We start from the raw sequence: 23,767 nt of genomic DNA on the forward strand, positions 1-23,767 counted from the left end.
ATGAACATTCCTTGCCCACAGAAAGCTAGCCTGCTGATGAGCCTTCATCCTGATATGCTAGCTTTCTGTCTGAGAGGATTTTCAAAAAAAGAGTGGTATGGTGCAGCAGCAGAGCATTCAGCCATACACAGGGCGCCCCCAGCTTGCAGCCTAACTGTCCAGAGGCAAGCTTGCCACCCTGTGGAGAACGAGCCCCAAGCCCCTATCCCCTTGACCCCCTCCCCTTCCTCCCCACACAGCCCCAAGCTCCTGCGATGGCCTGTCTCCCTGGCTTGCTCGTTATACTACGTCTCGTGCTGCGCTGACGTCAGTACAAAGCCAGGCCTGTATCCTGGGAGAAATCAGTCCATGGTGACTGGTTGCCATGGAAATGCACCTCGTTGCAAGCTACAAGTCCAGAACCGCTTCGGAAGGAGCCCTTGGCGGTGCCTGCCAGCCGCTGGCGCTGATGCCGCGCCAGGAGGGAGAAGCCGGAAGGGGCAGGTAAGGGTCCTCTAGGAGGGTCACTCTTCCCTTGCAGAAGGACAGGCCGGGATCTGGCTCCAGGAAGGCTTTTATTCCGTGCAGGAGGGACTTGGGGAGAAGGGAGGATGGAGCCTGCAAATAAACCTACATGCAGCCATGGGAATAGGGTCCAAAGTACAGGGCATCCCCCTTGCTTTTCCCTGCTGCGCATATAGGCACGTGTCGTGGGGACGGACAGCCGATTAAACGTTTCTCGTAGCAACTTCTGCGCACCTTATCACCCGTCTCCCTGCGCTGCACCTGTTGCCTTGCGCAACCCCTCATCCTGAAGACATTTCCATGATGTGCTGCTGCTGACCTCACTGCGGGCTGGGAATGGGCCCTGCGTGGGAACTTTGCCCCATTTGTCATGCACGAGAAGGCGTTGTGTGCTTGTGCATGTGTGCGCGAGGCTCAGCTTCACAACTCCACAAAGCCATCATTTATGTAGCATTTGGGGCTTTGCGTCCTACTTCGTAATTAATTTTTTTGAATAGTTAATGTCGTTCTTGTAGTTTTCACTTATTTATCAGAAGCTACCCGGAGATCTTTATGTGACGGGGCAGGCGAAAAATGCCTCAGAAGCTAGGTAAATAATAGATTGTGCCGTTTCCTGGGTAAGGGGTTCTTTTTTAAAGATGTGGTGATGGTACCAATGGATGAATAGATCTCCTGTCTGCTTCATTTTTATTTTTATTTGATCCAGATTGGGTGTGTGTTCTCCAAATGAAAATCCTCCTTGCAGGGACCATTTTCTTTGTAGACATGTATGGGAGTTCTTTCCAAATAGAAGACGGGACAATTTTCATTTGTAAGATGGCACAGCATGAAAGAGTTTAATTCCCTTTATAAAGGGCTGCAGGTCAGTGGCAGAAAAGCAGTCCCCGGTTCAACTCCCAATATCTTCAGGTACAGCTAGGAGTGTCCCCTGTCTGGAATCCTGGTGAGCCACTGCCTGTCAGTGTATACCAGGACTGGATCTAGACCCATTCAAGAAGCATTTCAGTTAAAGGCGTTGCAAACTTTGTATGAGAAATCGGGTTAGCCAAAATGGAACTCCACATCGCCATCTGGTGTCACAGCGTTAGAATGCATAGACAACGCATATAAAGCGTTATTTTCTTTGCCAGTGTAGCTGAGTCCCACCAGATGTTGCTGAACTACAACTCCCACTGTCCCTGGCCATTGGTCACACTTGCAGGGGCTGATGGGAGATGTAGTCCAGCAAAAGCTGGAGGAGCATACTCTGTGTAGACAAAATTGAACTAGATGGACCAAAGTTATGACTTGGCCACTGTGAGAACAGGATGCTGACCCAGGTGGACCATTGGCCTGACCCAGCAGGCTCTTCTGCTCTCATGGTATAAGGCATGGGTAGGCAAACTCAGGCCTGGGGGCCGGATCTGGCCCAATCGCCTTCTAAATCCGGCCTGCGGACTGTCTGGGAATCAGCGTGTTTTTATATGAGTAGAATGTGTGCTTTTATTTAAAATGCATCTCTGGGTTATTTGTGGGGCATAGGAATTCGTTCATTATTATTTTTTCAAAATATAGTCCGCCCCCCCAAGGTTTGAGGGACAGTGGACTGGCCCCCTGCTGAAAAAGTTTGCTGACCCCTGGTATAAAGAAATTTCCTAGGTTGCTTTCCCCAGCATTCCTGATCTGGATCGCCTCTCCCTCTGGCTGCAAAGTTTAATCAGACCTGAAAGCTTTTTATTTATGCATCACAGTTCTCATGTCTAGCTTGTCTCTTACGTTCAAGCACACGGCTGTTGGTTAGAGGAGGAGAACCATCAAGTATTTTGTATGTTGAAAACTGGGAGGAAATGAATAGTAAAAAACTGTAAGTCAGTTTGTGAGCACTTAGAAAAGGATGCTGCGATTACTAAAACCCAGCATGGGTTTCTCAAAAACAAGTCATGCCAGATAAATCTCGTTTCTTTTCTTGATAGAGTTACAAGCTTGGTGGATCAGGGGAACGCTGTGGACGTAGTGTATCTCTATTTCAGTAAGGCTTTTGACAAAGCCCCCTCCCCATGATATTCTTGTGGAAGAGCTGGTAAAATGTGGAGTGGACGAGGTAGCTGTTAAGCGGGTTTGTAGCGGGTTGGCTGACCAAATGCAAAGAGTGCTCGCTAACAGTTCCTCATAATCCTGGGGGAAAGTGACAAGAGGGGTGCCTGCAGGGTTCTTCCCTGGGACCCTTGTTGTTCCTCATCTTTATAAGCAACTTGGAGCATCAGGGGATGCTCATGAAATTTGCGGATGACACCAAATTGGGAAGGGTAGCTAATGCCGCAGAAGGCAGCTGTCTGTAGCATTTGCACCCTATTCTGTTCTTTTGCTACAGATTATTAAGGCACCCTTGTCTTATGGGTTTGAGCTGACCCAAACGTTCCACAAGTTTCAACCCCTGAGCTGTTCTTCCCAGACAGAGGGTGGGCACCACTACGTTCTACACAAGAGAGAGATGCACGGCTTAGCATCATTTTTGCTAAACCTTCTCTGCACCACTGCAGACGCTTCTTCCAGGGCCCATGTGTCAAGATACTTTAATGACTGAAGCATTACCCATTATTGTGCTTTCTGTTTTCCCTTCCATCATCCTCAATCATTCTGCCACAGAGAGAGAGAGAGTAGGTGTCTTGTTTCCGTTGCGGTCCCTGATAAAAATCATCACAGCGCCTTGTGCATTATACCCAGCTGCCTCTCCACCCCAGGGACTTGGCAGGTACAAACACAGAGCACCTCGGCTCCTTTCCTTGCCACTTTCTGCTAATCAAGCTGAGCAGCCACCCACTCCATCTTCTTGGGCTGCTTTGAAACAGCAGGGTGCTTATACGCAGGAAGGGATCCATCCCCAGTTCAGCGCTGTGAACATCGTGCTGTAATTTATCCTTCCCTCTCCTCCCCTCCCCTCTCCTCTCCTGGCCCTCCTTCTGTTGTCCTCTCCATTGTCAAAATTTAGATTGTAATCTACCCGGGGTCAGGGACCTGTCATATTTTTTTTAACTTATGCAACTCTCCAAAGAGACACGCACAGTGATATTATTAAGTTGTGGCAGTGTGGAGTGTTGTTCTCTTGACATCTTCAGTCACTCCATTCCATTCCCCCTTGCCGCTGATTTTCCATTCTCTCTCACACCACCCCTCGCAGTCAGGAAGAATTATGTGCCCTCTGAGCATGCTTAGTCCCAAATGGACTGTTAAGAATCCCCCCTTCCCCTATTTTGGGGTTGGGTGCGAAAGTGTGGGATGGACACATTGGTGGCGCTGATTCCCATCTACATGAAAATCTTGGATTTTGCCACCGATTGTTACGGACAGTTCTTGCATCGGTCCCTGGAGTAATTTCTTTGGCAGAGGGCAGTCCAGACTCAGAGGCAGAAGAGGAAAGGGGCCAGTGGACACAGATGAGACAGGCTGCTGAAGAATCCAGGGGATCCCCCTCTCCTGCTGTGACCAGCTCCCCTCTCCCCTGGTCTCCCAGAACACACAGAGAAATGAAGAGGGCATAGCAAGGAGAGACAAGATGACAGAGCCTTAGGCTGCTGGGGAAGGAACAGAGGGAAGAGACTTAGGGAGCACTGGGAAGTCAGGGACCTTCAGTCCTATTAACGGCTTCATTGGGGCCAGACCAACTGGGAGGAGCTGCTGTGACCACTAGGCCTGCTTGTGTGCAAGGGTCATTTGCAGCCTGCTGCTGCAACTCATGAATTCTTTACCCGCTATTGCAAATCGTTCATGAAAATGGATCCTTATGTCAGCCTCTTCGACATCAAGAAGGTGCAAAGGGTCTCGTAGTGATCAGGGAGCCAAACCCTGGGTAGATCCAGGCTTCTCTAACTCGGTTGCATAAACCAACAGTGTCAATGAGGGATTTTGCACACTGCAGTGAAATATATGATCAGTAGGTGGATAATCATTAATGGGAAGTTGACGCATGAGATGAAAGATGTTTTGAACATTGCCCAGGCAATATGCATTGCCCTCAAGCAGAGAATATGCACAGGGACTGGCCAATCTGCACACAGCCAAAATGAGACTCTCCATTTGTGCACATTGCTTTCTGGGGTCACTTGTCCATGGATTAAATGGGCAGTGGGTTAAGTCTCCTGGCCATGCTCTGAGCGCATGCCCATTCTCCCCTCTTGCATGTGAAGGTGTGCTGGTGTCTATTTACCTTTTCTACTCAGCTAAACCACCAAGCCTCTTGGGCTTGCCGATTGGAAGGTTGGCTGTTTGAATCCCAGTGATGGGGTGAGCTCCCGTTGCTCTATCCCAGCTTCTGCCAACCTAGCATTTCAAAAGCATACCAGTGCAAGTAGATAAATAGGTACCACTGTAGCAGGAAGGTTACCTTTACCTTTACCTAACCATAACATGTATTTTACTGGCTTTTGTTAAACTGATCCATGATAAACTCTGAGTGAGTGTCCCTGGAATTAACAGAAGAAACTCAAGGATCCTTAATCCCTAGTGAAATCTTTTTCTTGGTCCCCATCACAAGGGGACACCCTTTGGAGCAGAGGCTTCCAGAGTGGGTGGTACTGTCCCCTGGTGGGTGGTGAGATTATCTAGAGGGTGCTAAGAGGCAAGGGAGCAGCAGGGAGCCAATGAGGGCGTGGATGACTATTGAAATTTGAGAAGCTGCTAACTTTGGATCAAGTTCATCAGTTTACTTGAACTTATTAAACTAAGTAGTTAGCAGTGCAATTGAGTAAGAACAGTAAAGAGCTGTTTTAACAGTAGAATGGTCTCCCTGAGGAAGTTGTGGACTCTCCTTCCTTGGAGGTTTTTGTTTTTTTTAAATGTCAAAGGTATGTGCAATGTCTCTCTCTCGTATCCCCCCCCCCCATATAAGTGGGGTTTTTTTGTTTTTTTTTACAAATCGGTTTCATTTGTTGAGACATTAGGAAGAATAGGGGGAAAGAGGTTGAGGGGGGCGAAAGATGAGTGGAGGTGGGGTCAAGTGGTGATGTTTCTATTTTACTTAATATATATGTGGGGTTTTGTGTCAGCGTTGCTTGTGCAGGTTCTCTGCTGTTCACTTGTGTTCCTTTGGTGGTGAGAGAGCTTGGGGTTGGCCCAGTGGCGTAGCGTGGGGGGTGCAGGGGGGGCCGGCCGCACCGGGCGCAACATCTGGGGTTAGGGCAAATCCATGGGTTAGGGGGCGCAAATCCACGGGTTAGGGGGCGCAAATCCACGGGTTAGGGGGCACAAATTACTTGCCTTGCCCCGGGTGCTGACAACCCACGCTACGCCACTGGGTTGGCCTAGGGTGTGGTTGTTCCTTTGTGGTTGGCTGTGGTGGTCTTTGTTTTCGTGTGTGAGTGGGGTGGGTGGGTGTTTTGGATCAGGTTAGCCATATTGATTTGTATGCTGTTGGTGGATTTTTGTCATTGTCTTGTTGGGCTGTGTATGTGATAAAGGGGAGCCATACCGGGGTGAGGGTATCGTCTTCTATTTGTCCCCATGTCAGTTTCAGTTTATTGTTTAATTTTTCTAGTAAGGCTGTTTCCCATACTATTTGGTCTCTCCAGTGTCTGGTTATGATGTTTCTGGCTGCTGAGAGTAGGTGGGTTATGACTTCTTTGTGGTGTGGTGGTGTGTTGTCTTGGAAGATGCTTAGTAGGGCGAATTCTGGGGTGATTTCTAATTTCCTTGGGGGTTTTAAGCAGAGTTTCGATGGCCATCGGTCATGGACGCTTTAGCTGAGATTCCTGCATTGCAGCGGGGTTGGACTAGATGACCCTGGGGTCCCCCCGCTCTACAATTCTATGGTTCTGTGATTGCTATTATTTTGAGTTTTAGAATCACAGAATTGGGAGGAACCCTGTGGGTCATCTAGTCTAACCCCCTGCAATGCAGGGATCTCAACACACAGTCCCCCCATCCAATTTGAAATCATTTTTTGTGTTCTCTTCCTTAGTGGGCTGTGCAAATAGCTATCCTGAATAATGCCCTTTGTCATGGAGGGCAGGAGGCACTGGGAATGAGTTTATGGAGTTGGGGGGGTGGTGGCTAAAAAAGATTGGGAATCACTGCTTCAGAACTTCTTGGCTGGGCTTGAGAGGCAGAGAGAGGGAGTACAGAGTGCCTAACTTCTGGCTGAGCAGTTTAGTGCCCTCCAGATGTTTCAGTTGGACTAAATGATCCTCAGGGACCCCTTCCAATTCTAGGATTCTAATTCCATCAGCCGCAGCCAGTATGGCCAATGATCAGGGATGATGGGAGATAATAATAATAAATAAATATTTTTTTTTAAATTTACGGTATACCCTGCCCTCCCTGGCCAGAGCCAGGCTCAGGGTGGCTAACACCAATAAAATTACAATAAAATATAAGGGGGGGGGGACAAACAAACCAACCAACAAAAAAATCCCAAAAACCACTTTATTAAAATATGGGTTAAAATACAATTTAAAATGCAGCCTCATTTTAATAGTATCCCATAAATCAAAACCATAAGGGGAGGGAAACATAAGGGTCAGACTGAGTTCAAACCAAAGGCCAGGTGGAACAGCTCTGTCTTGCAGGCCCTGCGGAAAGATGTCAAGTCCTGCAGTGCCCTAGTCTCTTGTGACAGAGTGTTCCACCAAGTCGGGGCCAGTACTGAAAAGACCCTGGCCCTAGTTGAGAGCAATCTAACCACCTTGTGACTTGGGACCTCCAAAGAGTTATTTGTGGACCTTAAGTCCCTCCGTGGGGCATACCAGGAGAGGCGGTCCCGTAGTTCAGAACATCCAGAGAGCAGAATTTAGGCTATCCTTGGTCTAAGCTGGAGTTAGCTGAAACTGGGTGGGCAGCCCTATGGAGGGGCTGCAACAGCTGTTCCCTGGAAATCTGTTGAGTGTAGGAGCCCGTTCGCTTCCAGCAAGCTGTGCTTGTACATCTGTATATTGATATTACAAAAACAGCTTAAGTCTCTCCAGGGCTCTTCTGATCTAAACGAAACGAAACCCTGTTAACCCTGCCACTGTGGATTGTCTCAGGGAAGTGAAGCGGACGCAGAACTATATATTCAGATTTATGTATTTTAAACAGGGTTACGACCTTTAAGCAGTTTAATTAATAGATTAATCAATTAAAGCTTCAATTGGTGAATTAATCAAGGCCCTGCTTTGCTTAGCAAAGGCAAATTTTAATCAATGGGGCCAAGGGTTCACAACATGTTTATTTATTTCTCCTTGTGCTATTCTGGTGCGGCCCTGTAGGAAGTATGGGCGAGGTTTTGGTCCTTAAATTTAATCTGTTGATCAATCAGCTAAAGTGATTAATCAGCATCTTTCTTTTGTAATTGGTTGGTCCACTTGGTATTGAATGTGGCTCATAAATACAATTAACAGCTGACCCAAATAAACAAAACCAGGACCAGGTCAAGTTTTGATTTGGGGACTTTTTCTTTGGGGCTGTTTCTGAACCAACACTTCTTTTTTAAAAAAATCCAAAGATGTACGCTTTAGGCAAATAGGAAACTTTTGCACTGGACTGCACCCCTACTTCCTGGTACCCTGGATGTGTGTGGTGCTGTGCTCTAAACCACTGAGCCTCTTGTTTTGGCGGTTCAAATCCCTCTGACGGGATGAGCTCCTGTTGCTCTGTCCCAGCTTCTGCCAACCTAGTAATTCAAAAAGCACCCCAGTGCAAGTAGATAAATAGGTACCACTGTGGCGGGAAGATAAATGGCGTTTCCATGCGCTGTGGCTTCCATCATGGTGTTCTGTTGTGCCAGAAGCTGGCCACATGACAAACACCAGCTCCTTCAGCCTGAAAGCAAGATGAGCACCACAACCCCATAGTCACCTTTGACTAAACTTAACCGTCCAGGGATCCTTTACCTTTTTTAAAAAAAAACCACCCCGCCCCCGGAGTATTCTGGCTCCACCCCCAAGGCCCACCCAGCTACCAGAATTTTTTATTTCCGGAGTTGTTGGTGAGGCTTAGTCCAGTGGTTCTCAAACTACCCCTCTCTGCAGACCAGTCTGAAATTCCTGGTGGTCTTGCCAGGCCAGGCCACTTAATGGTTTTTCTGCCTGCCATTGATTTTTCTGCAAATTGCAATGCACCGAGCTAGATGCTGCATGATATTTAACTGTATTTTTATTGCTGCTTTTATTTTTTTACACTTTGCATTTTATTGTATAACAGTTTGAATTCCGTAGAATGTCCTCCTTCAGCTCTATGGAAGAACGAACCACGCTATACACAGACGCACAGGGAGGGCCACACACACACACACACACACCCTACAACTAGACATCTGTCTGAGCCCTCTTTGAGGCAACCTCTCACCTCACCGTCCTTTTCTCTTGAAGGTAAATGTTGAAGACACTGTCGAAATGTTACCCAAGTCCCGGCGAGCGCTCACCATCCAAGAAATCGCGGCCCTCGCACGGTCCTCATTGCACGGTAAGCGGCTAGGAATGGAGTTTGATGAGAGTGTCTCCATTTCTGGGGGAAACAGCAACACTGGGCCTCATTTCAGTCACTGTACGCTCTGTATTTCTTTCCCAGTGGAAGCTCAAAGCAACTAGCAGCATCCAAGCAACAAGAAGGCAAGAGTAAAACTCATTGAATCACTTCTGGCTCAACTTTCCTACTTGGTGGGCTGCTTCCAGGTGTCTTGTTTATTGAGCACCCATCCTGATTTGTTTACAGGGAGATTAGACGACTAAGCAAGCACAATCCTATGCTTTAAAAGAGTATTTCCCTGTCACTTTCCTTACTGCAAAAAGACTATTTTTTTTGGGGGGGGGAGTGGATTTTTAGCACAAGATGTCCCAATCCACTATAGCTGTGCAAAACAGAATTTGATGGCATGTGATTGAATCCTACTTGAAAACAGAGACATACTGTGGATACACACCATACATTTAAAAGGACATTTCATTCCCAGAGAATCCTGGAAACTGTAGTGTACAGTTCCCAGCACCCTTAACAGATTAGAGTTCCCAGGGTTCTTGGGGTGGGGTGGAGATGTGCTTTAAATATTTGTTGTGTACACTGCCAAAGTCTCAGTTGCAATCATTAGGGGTGCTGGAGGGAATTTGCTGCCCTCTGTTCCCCTTCACCGCTTTCAAGAATTGGACAACCAGTACAACCTTGAATTAAGACTGTCTTCTGGCTTGTGAGTAAGAAAGTCCCAGCCCTTTGGCTTTCAGATACAGTGGTACCTTGGTTCTCAAACTTAATCTGTTCCGGAGGTCCGTTCCAAAACCAAAGTGTTCCAAAACCAAGGCGTGCTTTCCCATAGAAAGTAATGCAAAATGGATTCATCCATTCCAGACTTTTAAAAACAACCCCTAAAACAGCAATTTAACATGAATTTTACTATCTAACGAGACCATTGATCCATAAAATGAAAGCAATAATCAATGTACTGTACTATAAAGTAAATAAGACAGTACTGTAGATGATAAAAATTAAAATTAATTTTTTTCTTACCTGCACTGGTGATGGTCATTGTTTGGATGGGGAGCTTTTATCTACTTCCGCAGTCACACGATCAATCAATCATTAGCTGAACTGGGTTCCACACAGTCACAAAAACAAATTAACTAAAAAAGCCTTGAAAACAAAAATGCAAAATAAATAGCAAAAAATAAAGCGTCAAACTTAATCCATTCCGGAAGTTCATTTGACTTCCGAAATGTTCGAAAACCAAGGCACAGCTTCTGATTGGTGCAGGCACCCCGGAAACAATAGCCGACAGCCATATCGGATGATCAGCTTCTGAAAAATGTTCAAAAACCAGAACACTTACCGTATTTTTTGCCCTATAGGACACACTTTTTCCCCTCCAAAAATGAAGGGGAAATGTGTGTGCGTCCTATGGGGCAAATGCAGGCTTTCACTGAAGCCTGGCGAGCGAGAGGCTCTCACTCTCCAGGCTTCAGGAAGCTCTGCGCAACCCTCCGGAGCCGCGCCGGCCTCCGGAGGGTTGCGCAGAGTTGCCTGCCCTCCCGGGGTCCGCGCAGCTCTGCGCAACACTGCGGAGCCCGGCACCAAGCCGCACCGGCCTCCGGAGGGTTGCGTAGAGCTGCCTGCCCTCCCGGGCTCCGCACAGCTCTGCGCGACCCTCCGGAACCCAGCGCCAAGCCGCACCGGGCTCCAGAGGGTCGCGCAGAGCTGCCTGCATTCCACAAGCCTGGGGAGACCGGCGCGGCTCCCTAGGTTTGCGGATAGCAGGCTGTTCTGGGGGCTGGGGTCGGGGGAAGCTCGGGCTTCCCCCGCGCCAGCCCCGTGCCTAGGGGGGAAATATATTTTTTTTCTTTATTCTCCCCCCCCCCAAAAAAAACCTAGGTGCGTCCTATAGGGCAGTGCGTCCTATGGGGCGAAAAATACGGTACTTCTGGGTTTTCGGCATTTGGGAACCAAGGGGTTTGAGAAGCAAGGTACCACTGTAATAAAATACATTGCCTGCTTTTGATCTGCCTCTCCACAGCAGCCCAAGCTGAAATGAGAGGAGGATTGGCATGAAGGAATGAGCTGGGGTCTCCTCCAGCATGGCTCCCTTGGGTTATTTTAGAAGTTAACGTGGGCAGAAGCCCTATTCAATCATTAGAATGAAAAGCTCCCTTATCTCACCATAGTAATATGCAGATTAGATCCAAAATTAAGTCTGTACTGGATTGCGGGCAATGTTGCCAATATAATTGCTGGCCTCCATGGTGAAATGTACATTGTAGTTGCAACTCTTTGGTTGTACACCCCTCCTTGAAATGACTCTGTGCCACAATTTGTCTTGAAAGGAGACTTCTATGGGCTAAAGAAAGTTTATTTCAAGCCAAGTTTCAGCAGGGGGATGGGCCATGGAAGGCCTCTGCAGACAGACACACGCCAGGAGACCCATGAGATAAGGAGTGAGATTCTTCCACTCCTCCCGCCCTGCTCTCATCGCAGGTACTTCCTCAAGGCAGGAGGAGTTCTCTGTTTGTCTCCCTTGTCTATTGGATGGTCATATATCTTACCTTGTAGGGACGCGGGTGGCGCTGGGGGTTAAACCACAGAGCCTAGGACTTGCCGATGACAAGGTCGGCGGTTCGAATCCCCATGACGGGGTGAGCTCCCGTTGCTCGGTCCCTGCTCCTGCCAACCTAGCAATTTGAAAGCACATCAGAGTGCAAGTAGATAAATAGGTACCACTCTGGTGGGAAGGTAAACGGCGTTTCTGTGCGCTGCTCTGGTTCGCCAGAAGCAGCTTAGTCATGCTGGGCACATGACCCAGAAGCTGTATGCCGGCTCCCTCGGCCAATAAGGCGAGATGAGCGCCCCAACCCCAGAGTCGGTCATGACTGGACCTCATGGTCAGGGGTCCCTTTACCCTTTTACGTATATCTTACCTTACCTGGTACAGTCCTCAATTTGACGGGCAAAAAGAAAGAATGCTAAGGAGCGAGACTTACTGAGCATGCAAACAGCTTACATGGTCACCTTCATCCCCACGATGGTGAGACGCATTGCATTTCTGTTTGAATCAATGTCACGAACCTATACAAATCTGCATTCTATTTTATTTGGTAATGCATTTCCGCTTTTGTTTTGCAATAACCTACTTGTCAATGGTCCTATGTCAAGCAAGGCCACAAACACTTATGCCACGCTCAATTTGTTACCCTTAAGGTTGCCGCACGAGATTTTTCCTTGTTTTTGCAGCAACACATTCAAAATGGTTGCCTTCCTAGTGCCCTTCATTTTTCCGGAGTCTGCTTTTGGCTGCGTGATTTCCCCCGGCAGTTATTTTCCTGCCTTGAAGACAGCCCAGAGGCACATTGGCACTTTAATGATATTGTCATTGTTTTTACTAAGAATGCAAATTTTCTTAAAATTGTACCACCCATCTTCTGACTCCCCAGGAAACCCTTTCTCATAGATTGGTTTGCCACAGATGGATTCATCTGCCAAGACTCCAGAGTCCCTGTACCTTCTTCTTCTTCTTTTTAGCATTCTGGAACATAGTCTAATTTCAGTTAATACTGGAGGATAAACAGAGGTGTTAGGCCTACCTGTTTGCCCCCCCCCCATTTGAGAGGCCTCCTACAATGTGCCCATACTCTCTCATGGGCGAACATTGCAGTGGAACATCTGTAATGGCCTTTTGGGCATCTTGCCCACCATTACTGAGCTTCTGGGCTCTTGATAGGCTTCCGAGAAAATCTAGGATTTCATAGAACACAGTTTGAAAAACACCAAATCAAATTATTCCAAACACATTAGGCCAGCATTTCTCAAAGCGCTTTCCTAGGGGCTGTGCAGACCACTTAATAAACATCTTCTCTTCAATGGTGACAGCAACCTCAAAACCAGGGCTGCTTTATGAAAACTGTGGGCCTTGAGTTTCGGAGATAGGCCTCTAACTAGTAGAGATTATGGAAAAATTAGTACACTCCACAAGTATCCTATTATGAATATCACTGGCCCTATGCCCAGGATCTTAGTGGTGTATTTGGGCAAAATAGTCATAATCTTCATTGTCAGAGAAGAAAAAAACCCAAATCCAGGGCCATTTATCAATCTTATCAGGTGTTCTGCAGACCCCTTGAACATAGCTGTCAACCTTCCTTTTTTTGCGGGAAATTCCATTATTCCCGCTGCTTTCCACTGCTATCCCGGATTGTTAGATATCCCATAGGCTGTCCCTGGGACAGGTGAGGCTGGTGATCCCTTATTTTCAAATCTGAAAGTTGACAGCTATGCCCTTGAAACACCTGAGGACCACCAGTGGTCTGTGGATCAGTTTGAGAACCTCTGAATTTACAACCCAACTTCCATCCAAGGAGCTCAAGGTGGCATTGATGTTCGCAACTGTGTGTCTCAAGAGACAATGGAGTGCGCCTCCTAAAGTGAAGTCAAGCCACTGCTTTAGCAGCAGTGAAGTGACCCCCCCAGGCCACAAGCCTGACCAGTGTGTATGGAGGTCCTGGGCTGCCTAGATGACAAGACTCCCCTCTCATCCTCACTGATGTGGTCCAAAGGAAAGCAGAGCAAGATGTTTGGCACCAGCTTGGCTACAGGAGTTGCTGGAAGGAGGCATACAAGACGCCACACAACCATCTTAGGGACTCCACTTCAAATTTGTGTGATTCAAATTTACTTCTCCCGAAGATATCCCACAAGGCAGTGGATGCTTAGGGTCAGAGTTTTCCTTCTCCTAGATGGGCTACCTTCCCAGATTGACAAGCCCCACCTGCCCCTCACTTCCCTCTACAGCATGTACAGAAACTGCCTTCTTGACCATAGCTGTCTTTACCTGGGGGTGCAAGGGGTGCGGGGCACCCGGGCGCCGAATTCTGGGGGGCCCCAGGTGCCTGCCGCTGAAGCCGCCTAAGCTCTTAACTATCTACCTGTTATGAAATACTAAATAATTCTGATCAAGCTAGAAAAACAAAATACATATGTACCTAGGTACTACCGAAATGTATACCTACTGTTTCACTAAAGGGCTTTCGACTTTGTGCACTCATTTGCCAAAGACGCGCTGCACCAGCTGTGCTTGACTCAATGATGACACTTGTCATTCTCAGCGGTGCTGTGCATGCAAAATTAACTCTTACATCATAATAAAAGTTAATTTGGGGGCTAAACTAAATTTGGGGGCACTGTATGGAACTTTGCACCCCTGTGGCGCATATGCTAACGACTGCGCTGTTCATGACTGTTGGAACCACTATTGATCACTGCTTGTTTTATTCTCACAACACCCCTGTAAGGTTGGTTAGGCTGAGAGGTGGTGACTGGCCTCCTTGGCTAAGTGTGGATTTGAACCCTGTTCTCCCAGAGTCCTAGTCTGGCACTATAACCATTATACCACGCTGGCTGTACCACTCTCAGAACTGAAAAGGACAGGCCAATTCCCAGTCAAATAAGGGCACCCAAGTTAGTTCTGAACGTTATGGGACCCCTTACAAATGTGGCTGAGAGTTTCAGCTCTGCATAGCTTAATTTCTCTGTTTTTTACATCAATCAACCAAGGGCAAGTTGCGTGACAAAGAGCCGGTGAATTGTCAATGAGCGGAGTTCTCATGTTACATTATCCCGCCGATCATTACGTCTCAATGGATGTGTGAAGCTGCTATAATCAGTTATTGCAGATCACTGCCTCTTAAATACGCCCAAGATAATTATCCGGCAACGGAGAAGGCAAGCCAGGGAGGTGATACGCCAACTGTAGCTCGTCTGTCACCTATTACATGATAGCTGTCACTGGAACTGAATGTGTGATATCCCAAGTGGCAAACACTTTCAGAAGGGATGCGCATAGGCTATAAATTCCAAAGCGTAGCTCAAAGTCAGATTTTCATGGCTTGGATTTGCCAAGCAAGGGGGCTGTAATCCTTCTCAGGCTGAATTGTGCAGCTCTGAGAGAGGCTTGGGATACATGCGCAGCAGAATGAAGTGATCAGGGAGGAGGCTAAGCTGTTCCCCTTCAGACTGCATGGCCTGGACCAGCTTTTGCCCTCCAGGTGTTTGGGTCTACAAAATAGTCCGCAGTCAGAGGCAGCATGCCTCTGAATACCAGCAGCTAGAAACTGCAGGAGGCTCTTGTGCTTCATGAAGGATTCCCAGAGGGATCTCCTTGGCCACTGTTAGAACAGGATGCTGGACTACATGGGCCCCTGCTCTCCGCAAGTTCTTATGCACAACTCCCATCAAGCCCAGCCAGCACACTGCTGGGAGTTGGTGCCTTCTTAATTTTATCCAGGTGGATAGCTCAGCTGTGGTGTTGATAACACCAAGGTTGCAGTTTGATCCTGGTACGGGACAGCTTTGTTTTCCTGCATTGCGGGGGTCAGAGCAGATGAACCTTGGGGTCCCTTTCGACTCTACAATCCGTGATTCTATCATCTGCAGAGCACCAGACTGGTGAAGGCTGATGTGGATGACTGCATTTTTTAAAAAAGTTCCATTATATTGAAAAGCAAAGACACACAACATAAAATTACAGTCATACCTCATGTTACGTTTGCTTCAGGTTGCACGTTTTCAGGTTGCGTCCCGCGGCGACCTGGAAGTACCGGAAAGGGTTACTTCCGGGTTTCGCAACTTGCGCATGCACAGATGCGCAAAATGACATCATGTGCATGCGCAGAAGCAGCTAATCACGACCTGCATGCGCACAGGCGTGGGTTGCATTCTTTTCAGGTTGCAAACGGGCCTCTGGAACAGATCCCGTTTGCAACCAGAGGTACCGCTGTATTTAGAAATAACAACAATCCCTGAACTCTTCGCAGCTGCTTCTGCTGTTCCTAAAGTCATGGTTTGGGAAAGGCTCTTAGGGCTGGAGGGTGGGGCAAGGCAAGTGGAAAAAGCCATTGCCTGATGGACAGCAGAAAGTCCCTCTCTCTCACACCCACCCACCCCAATGTGGGTTTCCTGCTGAAGGCCATCGCTGCATGTTTTGGGCAGTAGGGGATAGTCGGGATGATATAACATGTGACGGAGCATGACATCTAGTTGGCTCTTTTTATAAGGATGCCCTTTCAGCCGTTCCTTATCAGGTGCCTCTTCAGTCACGGGGTCTGGCTTCCGCCCAAGGAGTGCGTGTCACGGTGTGTGCCGGCATCTCCATTTGCAGAATGGAGAGTTTCACCGCAAAGTGGGACCACAGATCATCTCAGCAGCTCCGGGGCATCCCCTCTAACCCTGCTTGCTCCATTGCAGGTATTTCACAGGTGGTGAAGGATCATGTGACCAAGCCCACAGCCATGGCTCAAGGCAGGGTGGCCCACCTCATCGAGTGGAAGGGCTGGTGCAAGCCCATGGACTCGCCGGTGGCTCTGGAAAGCACGTTCAACTCCTATTCGGACCTCAGCGAAGGAGAGCAGGAGGCCAGGTTTGCTGCAGGTAGGAACCGTCTGCGAGAGAGGGGAAAGTAGGTGGCGAGGGGTGTGGTGTCAGATTGGGGATTTATCTGCTGTACGGACACAGAAATGATGTCCCTTTCTACCCTGAGGCTGCAGGGCAGGGAACACTCATAAAGAGAGCCTGCCGGATCAGGCCAATGGCCCGCCTTGTGCAGCATCTTGTTCTGACAGTGGTCAACCAGAGGCCCATGGGAATTGCAAGTAGGACTTGCAACCTATCCTGTACTGTGCAGAGGAGGGTGACCAAGACAATCAAGGGTCTGGAAACCAAGCCTGATGAGGAATGGTTGAGGGAGCTGGGTATGTTTAGCCTGGAAAAGACAAGAGTGAGAGGAGACAGGATAGCCACCTTCAAATATCTCAAGGGCTGTTGCATGGAGGATGGAGCAAGATTGTTTTCTCCTGCTGCAGAAGGTGACCCTCAGGGTCCCTTCCAATTAAACAATTCTGTGGTACTACATGTGACGTCAGGGGGAGGCCAGGCAGAGATATGACTTCCAATGCACAATCTGCAGCCTTAAAGTGCACTCCTGATTATGCCTTGCAAGGGAGGCCTGCCATCATCAACTGTCAGTTGATTGGCACTCACTTCAGCCCACTGGGATGGGCTGAGTTGGAGTACAGTGGATGCTTGGATTGCGAATGTGATCTGTGCGGGATGCACGTTCGCAACCTGCAGCATTCCCAACCTGCAGCGGCGCGTCTGCACACGTGCGGGTTGCGATTCAGTGCTTCTGGGCATGCAGAAAGCGCAATTTAGCACTTCTGCGCATGCACGACCGCCGAAACCCGGAAGTAACCCATTCCAGTACTTCCGGGTTTCGGCAGTCCGTAACCCGAAAAAACACAACCTGAAGCGTCTGTAACCCGAGGTATGACTGTACTCCGTAGCCAGCCAATCCCAGCAGAAAGCAGAGCTTGAACTTGGCATCTGTCAGCTGGTCAACACTAACTCCAAGCCCAGCTTGACTGGACTTGGCTCTTCCTTTGTGGCCCAGCTTGCTGATCACCAAAGAAAAAATGAGTCCCCTGAAGCCATAGTGACCTCAGGTCAAAATGGCTTTGCTGGGGGAAGGGCAGGATCTTGCCCAATGGCTGAATCCAGTCCCCACCCCCGGTACATAGGATTATGATGAGCAGGTAGTCACAAGGGGGTAGGGGGTGAGAGTGAGAGTGGAGAAAGGCCAGTGTAAACTTGCTTGTGCAAGTCCTTCTCCGCCCGACCTAAATGCCAATTTGTACACTGCGGATGGGAGATTTTCCTGCTTCTCTGTTGGCCAAACCCCAGGAGCCATGGACACAGCACAATCAAAATGTCTGTCTGCTTTGGAGAGAAATACATAACGCCACATTTTGGCACCAGGCAAAGCTGCTGACTGTGCACCAAAACCCCGCCTCCGTCCGCTCAGAACCCTCAATTCACTCCTCTGTTTTCCAGATCATTTTCAAAGCAATTTCTCCATGCATGCGTAGGGACATTTCTGCTAGCCTCTCTCAGGGAGCAAAGGTTTTAAAAGTGGGTTGGTGGCGCTACAGGGAGGGGTGCCTCGGGGCCAGCGTTCGACAAGCTGTGCTGGCCCTAGGTGCAACAGCTGCTGTGCCATCCCAGCTGCCCCCTTGATGCCACCTCCTGTGCCAGCAGCGGAGGCCGGCTGTGTCCTTGTAGGAGCTCAGCCGAATGCAAGGCCAGGAGCTGAGTCACCCAAGGGATCCGGAAACCAGGGGGAATGAGCTGGCGAGAGGGAACGATTAGCTCCCTCTCACCCGCTGCCCCTGTCCATTCACCCTGAGAGCTCTGCCCTTCGAGGGCCTGGCAAAGCAGAGTAATCATCCCAAACAACAGAGCGGTCGTCTTCCTGCCCGCAAAGTCCCGACTTTGGGAACAAAAGGACTGTCACATGACATGACTGTCACCCAAGCGCCTGGCCTGCCTTGGGGGCTGAGCTGTTCACTTTCTGACAGCCAGGGAGAGACAGGCGTGGGGTAGGATAAACAGTGACAGATAAGATTGCTGCCAGAGCAACTCAGCTCCACTGTCCTGCCTTTGAAAGAGCTCGTGTTTTCTAGAGGAGGGTTGACCACAGAACCACCCCTGGGGAAGCTCTTCTCCCTGAATTTTCTCGTCCTTCTGGGAGGCCGCCAGCATGGGCATAATTACCCCTTTGCCATAAGGGCAATATCTCCCTCTGAAGATGAAAGAAACAGCCATGTCACGAACCTCGGTGTCATCCGGCGAACTCCAATGCACCCTGGAACCAAGGAGGGGTTGCAGGATAGTGATGGAGGAAGAATCAAGGCCGCTGACGAGTCAAGGAAGCATCTTCTAAGGTGAAACGGTCCTTGCAATCTCCAGTAAAAAGCCACAGGTCAGGAATAGCTCGCAGAGAAGATTTTCGCTAATGTACCACTTTTCCTGGGTTGCATCAAGCCAAGGTCAAGCATGTCAGGCCCAGGTCATGTTGGTATGCCAATGGGCCTATGAGCAGTGGTGGCAACTCAGACCCATATCACTTCAATTGGATTTGAGCTGGCCAGCTTACAGAGCGGCATGGTGAAACGAACTGGGGTGCTCAAAGTTAGTTAGACCCTGGGCTTTGCTGTGATTTATTCTTAGAATCACAGAAGGGACCCCAAGGGTCATGTAGTCCAGCTCCCTGCAATGCAGGAATCTCTACTAAAGCATCCATGACAGATGGCCACCCAACCTCTGCTTTAAAATCTCCAAGGAAGGAGAGCCCACCACCACTGTCAAACAGCCCTTACTGCCAGAAAGTTCTTCCTGATGTTGAGTCGGAATCTCCTTCCTTGTAACTTGAAGCCATTGGTTCTGGTCCTACCCTCCAGAGCAGGAGAACACAAGCTTGCTCCATCTTCCATGCTACAGCCCTTGAGATATTTGAAGATAGCTATCCTGTCTCCTTCCTTGGTACTCATGCTATCTGGTCTTGTGCTGTGCCTTTGTCATTGACAGCAGAAGAGCCCTGCTGGATGAGACCCAAAGCTCATCTTGTCCATTATTCAGTTTCCTACTGTGGCCATCCAAATGCCTCCTGAAAAGACCACAAGCAAGAGATGAAGACAATAGCGCTCTCCACCACCCTGGTGTTCAGAGTCATGTGCCTCTGATCCTGGTGGTGTTGTGACTAGTGGCTACTGATAGACATCTTCTACCATATGCATCTAGTTCAGGGATTCCCGAACTTGGGTCTCCAGCTACTATTGGACTACAACTCCCATCATCCCCAGCTAACAGAACCAGTGGTTGGAGGGGATGGGAGTTGTAGTCCAAAAACAGCTGGAGATCCATGTTTTGGAAATCCTGATCTAATTAATACTACCAGAGAGCCAAGGTGGCCAGTGTTCCTGTTCCTCAGGGATATGGGTGGCTCTGTGGTCTAAACCACTGAGCCTCTTGGCCTTACTGATCAGAAGGTCGGCGGTTGAAATCTGTGTGATGGGGTGAGCTCCCATTGCTCTGTCCCAGCTCCTGCCAACCTAGCAGTTCAAAAGCATACCAGTGCAAGTAGATTAAATAGGTACTGCTGTGGCAGGAAGGTAAACAGTGTTTCCATGCACTCTGGCTTCCATCACGGTGTTCCGTTGTGCCAGAAGCAGTTTAGTCCTGCTGGCCACATGACCTGGAAAGCTGTCTGTGGCCAAAGCCGGCTCCCTCAGCCTGAAGCGAGATGAGCGCCGCACGCCATAGACACCTTTGCCTGGACTCAACCGTCCAGGGGTCCTTTACCTTTACCTTACTCTATTTCTCACTTGTAATAGTTAGATGTTCTTCTCCCTTAGTTTTGCCACAAGCTGCACCTGCTTAGAATCCTGCAAGAATTAAATGCAGAGCAGCCTTCTCCTCTGCATCTGCTGGTCACCTACATCTGCCTCCATCAGTGGTGAATTGCTGTGTGTCCTTCAGCCACAGCTTGGGTTCTGATTCAATCTGAGCTTCACAGGCGACTCTGAGCTAATTGTAATGGTTGGAGCCTGAAGCTGGGAGTGTCTGCCTACCCCCACTCCTTCTCCTTTTCCCCCCAGGAGGTGACGCACACAGGCAGCTGCAGCCCCAAATTAGCCACCCCCAGGCCCCCATTTAACAACAAGCATGGCTGCTTTCTGACAAGTAAAATTAACAGATATCCAGCTCAGTCCATTTGTGTGCTCCAGACTCTTGAGGGTCCTGCAAATGACTCATGTTTGCAAAAAGAGATGTGCCCGGGTTGTGTGAGCTGACTCCAATGGGCAGTCTGCACATGTTCCGAGCTGGTGGGGAGAGGGTGGGGCTTGGCTGAGGGATCAATGGCTGCTAGTATTTATAGCTACATACTAACTCCAGGATCAGAGGCAACTCACTTGCACCCTCTGTCTCCTCTGGACACATCAGTCTCTGCCCCTCAAAATCTATTTATTGGCAGGAAATATCAGACTCAGTTGCTGCCCCCTCTCCTCCCCACCAAGAGTGAGACCCTAATCTAATAAATAAACAAATCTTTTATTTGCAATAAGACATGTAAATTAGGCAGCGCCATGCTAACTTTCCTGATTTGCACAATTTACCCAGCCGAGATTGGGGCTTTTTTCAGCTGCGCCTTGGGCCATGTGTAATCTAAAACGCGAACATATTTGAAGGCGATGAATATGTGAAAATCGCTTGGCAAGGTGAACAGGGAGGGTTTCCTCTGAGACTGTTGACAACTTGTCTAAATTAACCTTAGGATAATAATCTCCCTTCTGGGAATTTTCTTGGGAATAGGGTTAGCAGATGGCAACTTGGAGATCCTATCTACTTCCTTAAATATTCAAATGTGCAAGAGGATACAAAGGCAGCTCCTTGCATACCTTCCCTCCCTGGACCTGTTCCAGCCCTCCCTCCCTCCACCAGCTGCCTGGAGAACACGAGTCTTGCTTATTAAAGCATAGATGGACGAGGAAGGCCAGGTGAGAGGCCCAAGGAGGGAGCAGGTATAGGAAGCTGCAAGCTGCCTTCTTCCCTCTTTGCACCACAGAATGTAAAGGTATTTGCATGTGATCTGCCTGCCACCTGGCAAGTTGAATGGGCGGATGGAGGAGGTGTAAGCCTTTTGGTTTCTGCTGCCACACCATACGGAGTGGAAATGTGCTCTGGAATCTTGCATTTGTAATGAATTCATGTTCCTAGAATCATAGAATTGCAGAGTTGGGAGGTACGCCAAAGCCAATCTAGCCCCACCCCTTGCAGTGCAGGAATTACAGCTAAATTATGAGATTGTCATCCAGCCTCTCCAAGGAAGGAGAGTCCACCACCTCCCGAGGGAGTCCGTTTCACTGTCAAACCACTCTTACCGTTAGAATGCTCTTCCTAATGTTTCATCGGAATCTCCTTCCTTGAATTTGAGTCCTTGGATTGGGTCCTACCCTCTGGAGCAGCAGAAAACAAGCTTGCTCCATCTCCCACATGTCAGCCCTTAGGTAGTGATTCTTCCCCACTTTTACAAACAGGGAACAATGAATGTGAGAGGTGTCAGCTTGTCATAAATGTTAGGAAGTGTACAGTTTCCATGTGCCGTGGTTCCTGCACTGCAGGGGGTTGGATTTGATGACCCTCATGTTCTCTTCCAACGTGGGTGGCGCTGTGGTCTAAACTACTGAGCCTCAAATCCCCACGACGGGGTGAGCTCCCTTTGCTCTGTCCCAGCAAGAGATGAAGACGATAGCGCTCTCCACCACCCTGGTGTTCAGAGTCATGTGCCTCAGATCCTGGTGGTGTTGTGACTAGTGGCTACTGATAGACATCTTTTACCACATGCATCTAGTTCAGGGATTCCCAAACTTGAGTCTCCAGCTGCTATTGAACTACAACTCCCATCATCCCCAGCTAGCAGGACCAGTGGTCAGAGATGGTGGGAGCTGTAGTCCAAAAACAGCTGGCGATCCATATTTTGGAAATCCTGATCTAATTAATACTACCAGAGAGCCAAGGTGGCCAGTGTTCCTGTTCCTCAGGGACATGGGTGGCTCTGTGGTCTAAACCACTGAGTCTCTTGGGATTGCTGATCAGAAGGTCGGTGGTTCAAATTCATGTGACGAGGTGAGCTCCCATTGCTCTGTCCCAGCTCCTGCCATCCTAGCAATTCAAAAGCATGCCAGTGCAAGTATCACTGTATAGGTACACTGTGGCAAGAAAGGTAAACGGTGTTTCCGTGCGCTCTGGTTACCATCACGTTCTGTTGTGCCAGAAGTGGTTTAATCATGCTGGCCATATGACCCAGAAGGCTGTCTGTAGACAAACGCTGGCTCCCTTGGCCTGAAAGCGAGATGAGCGCCGCAACCCCATAGTCACCTTTGACTGGACTTAACCGTCCAGGGGTCCTTTACCTTCACCTTTTTTACCATGTTCCCTTCCAACTCTACAGTTCTATGATTCTTTGATACCACCACCCCTTTTTAGGGCCTTCTCTTTCACACAGAGTCATGGATGCTCTCCAGAATTTGGCACTCCAAAGGACAATAAAAAAGATAAATCAAAAGTAAATGTTATTGTATCAAAGGGGAATTAGCATACTTATTAAGGAATACACGGAGCAGATGTTAATTGACACAAGCCCTTCCTAAAACAGCACTCTTAACAATAGGCTAACGAGTTGCAGCTAATCATACAAGCTGTCAGTTCTAAAAGCATGCCTGAAAACAGCAGAAAAAAATTAGGATGCAGTCAAATTGGTCAGTGAAAAGAGGTAAGGGGTGTGGAAGAAGGATGCTGATTGAAACTAGAAGAATGAGGTTTGGCTCAACGGGTGAAGGTGGAAATGAATGCTGCTTGCTTTAGAAAAAGAAAGCAGAAGGAAGGAAGTTGGATGGGTGGTTTTCTGAGGTCCTGGCAAACGTTTTAAGGCAAGAATCGGAAAGAAAGCAACTAGAAGAGAATAGGCTTGGGAGCAAAGAAAGTGGAATTTTTGGACAAAACAGCTGAGAAAGAAGAGGAAAGCACAATGAAGGGAAGAGAGAGAAGGTCATCCCAAGAAAGAGGCGACTGATTGGGCTTGAAAGCAGAAGATGGGAGAAGTGGAGGAAGGGAGAGTTTGACCAGCTGATGGACTTTTCAGAGAGGAAGGGGCAGAGGGAGTTAGTGCCTGTCCTCATTTTGAGGAGGGCAGTTCTTCAACAACAGAATGTGACAGGGAAGGGAAGATTGGGGCTCATCCACACTTTCGCTTGACATATACTTTTTAAAAAAATATATAATTTTTATTCTGATCTTACCTGCTAAACTGAGGCTTCCTTAAGCAAAAATCTCCGCTCAGATTTTCTACACATCTGATCAGGTCCAATTCAGTAGCTCAGATTGGATTTTCTCAAGGCACAGACATGAAACAACGACAAAAGCTTTTGGACCCAGGGAATTAATTGGTGCACTA

The 23,767-nt window shown here is 48.5% G+C and overlaps 1 protein-coding gene across 5 annotated transcripts in view; it reads left to right on the forward strand.

Moving 5' to 3' along the window:
* The window catches only part of FAM131A (family with sequence similarity 131 member A), a 58,043-nt gene that overhangs the window by 26,128 nt on the left and 8,148 nt on the right, over nt 1-23,767 (forward strand). For 4 of the 5 annotated variants that reach the window (XM_083612945.1, XM_083612946.1, XM_083612949.1 and 1 more), the window contains 2 exons: nt 8,823-8,916; nt 16,168-16,350. In XM_083612945.1, coding sequence (XP_083469071.1) covers nt 8,823-8,916; nt 16,168-16,350 — 277 coding nt within the window. Of the gene's footprint in view, nt 1-333; nt 484-8,822; nt 8,917-16,167; nt 16,351-23,767 lie in introns of those variants that run through there. The other variant, XM_083612947.1, reaches the window with a different exon arrangement.

Source organism: Podarcis filfolensis (assembly GCF_964270895.1).
Source record: "Podarcis filfolensis genome assembly, chromosome: 5".
In the NCBI taxonomy this organism is placed as follows: Eukaryota; Metazoa; Chordata; class Lepidosauria; order Squamata; family Lacertidae; genus Podarcis; species Podarcis filfolensis.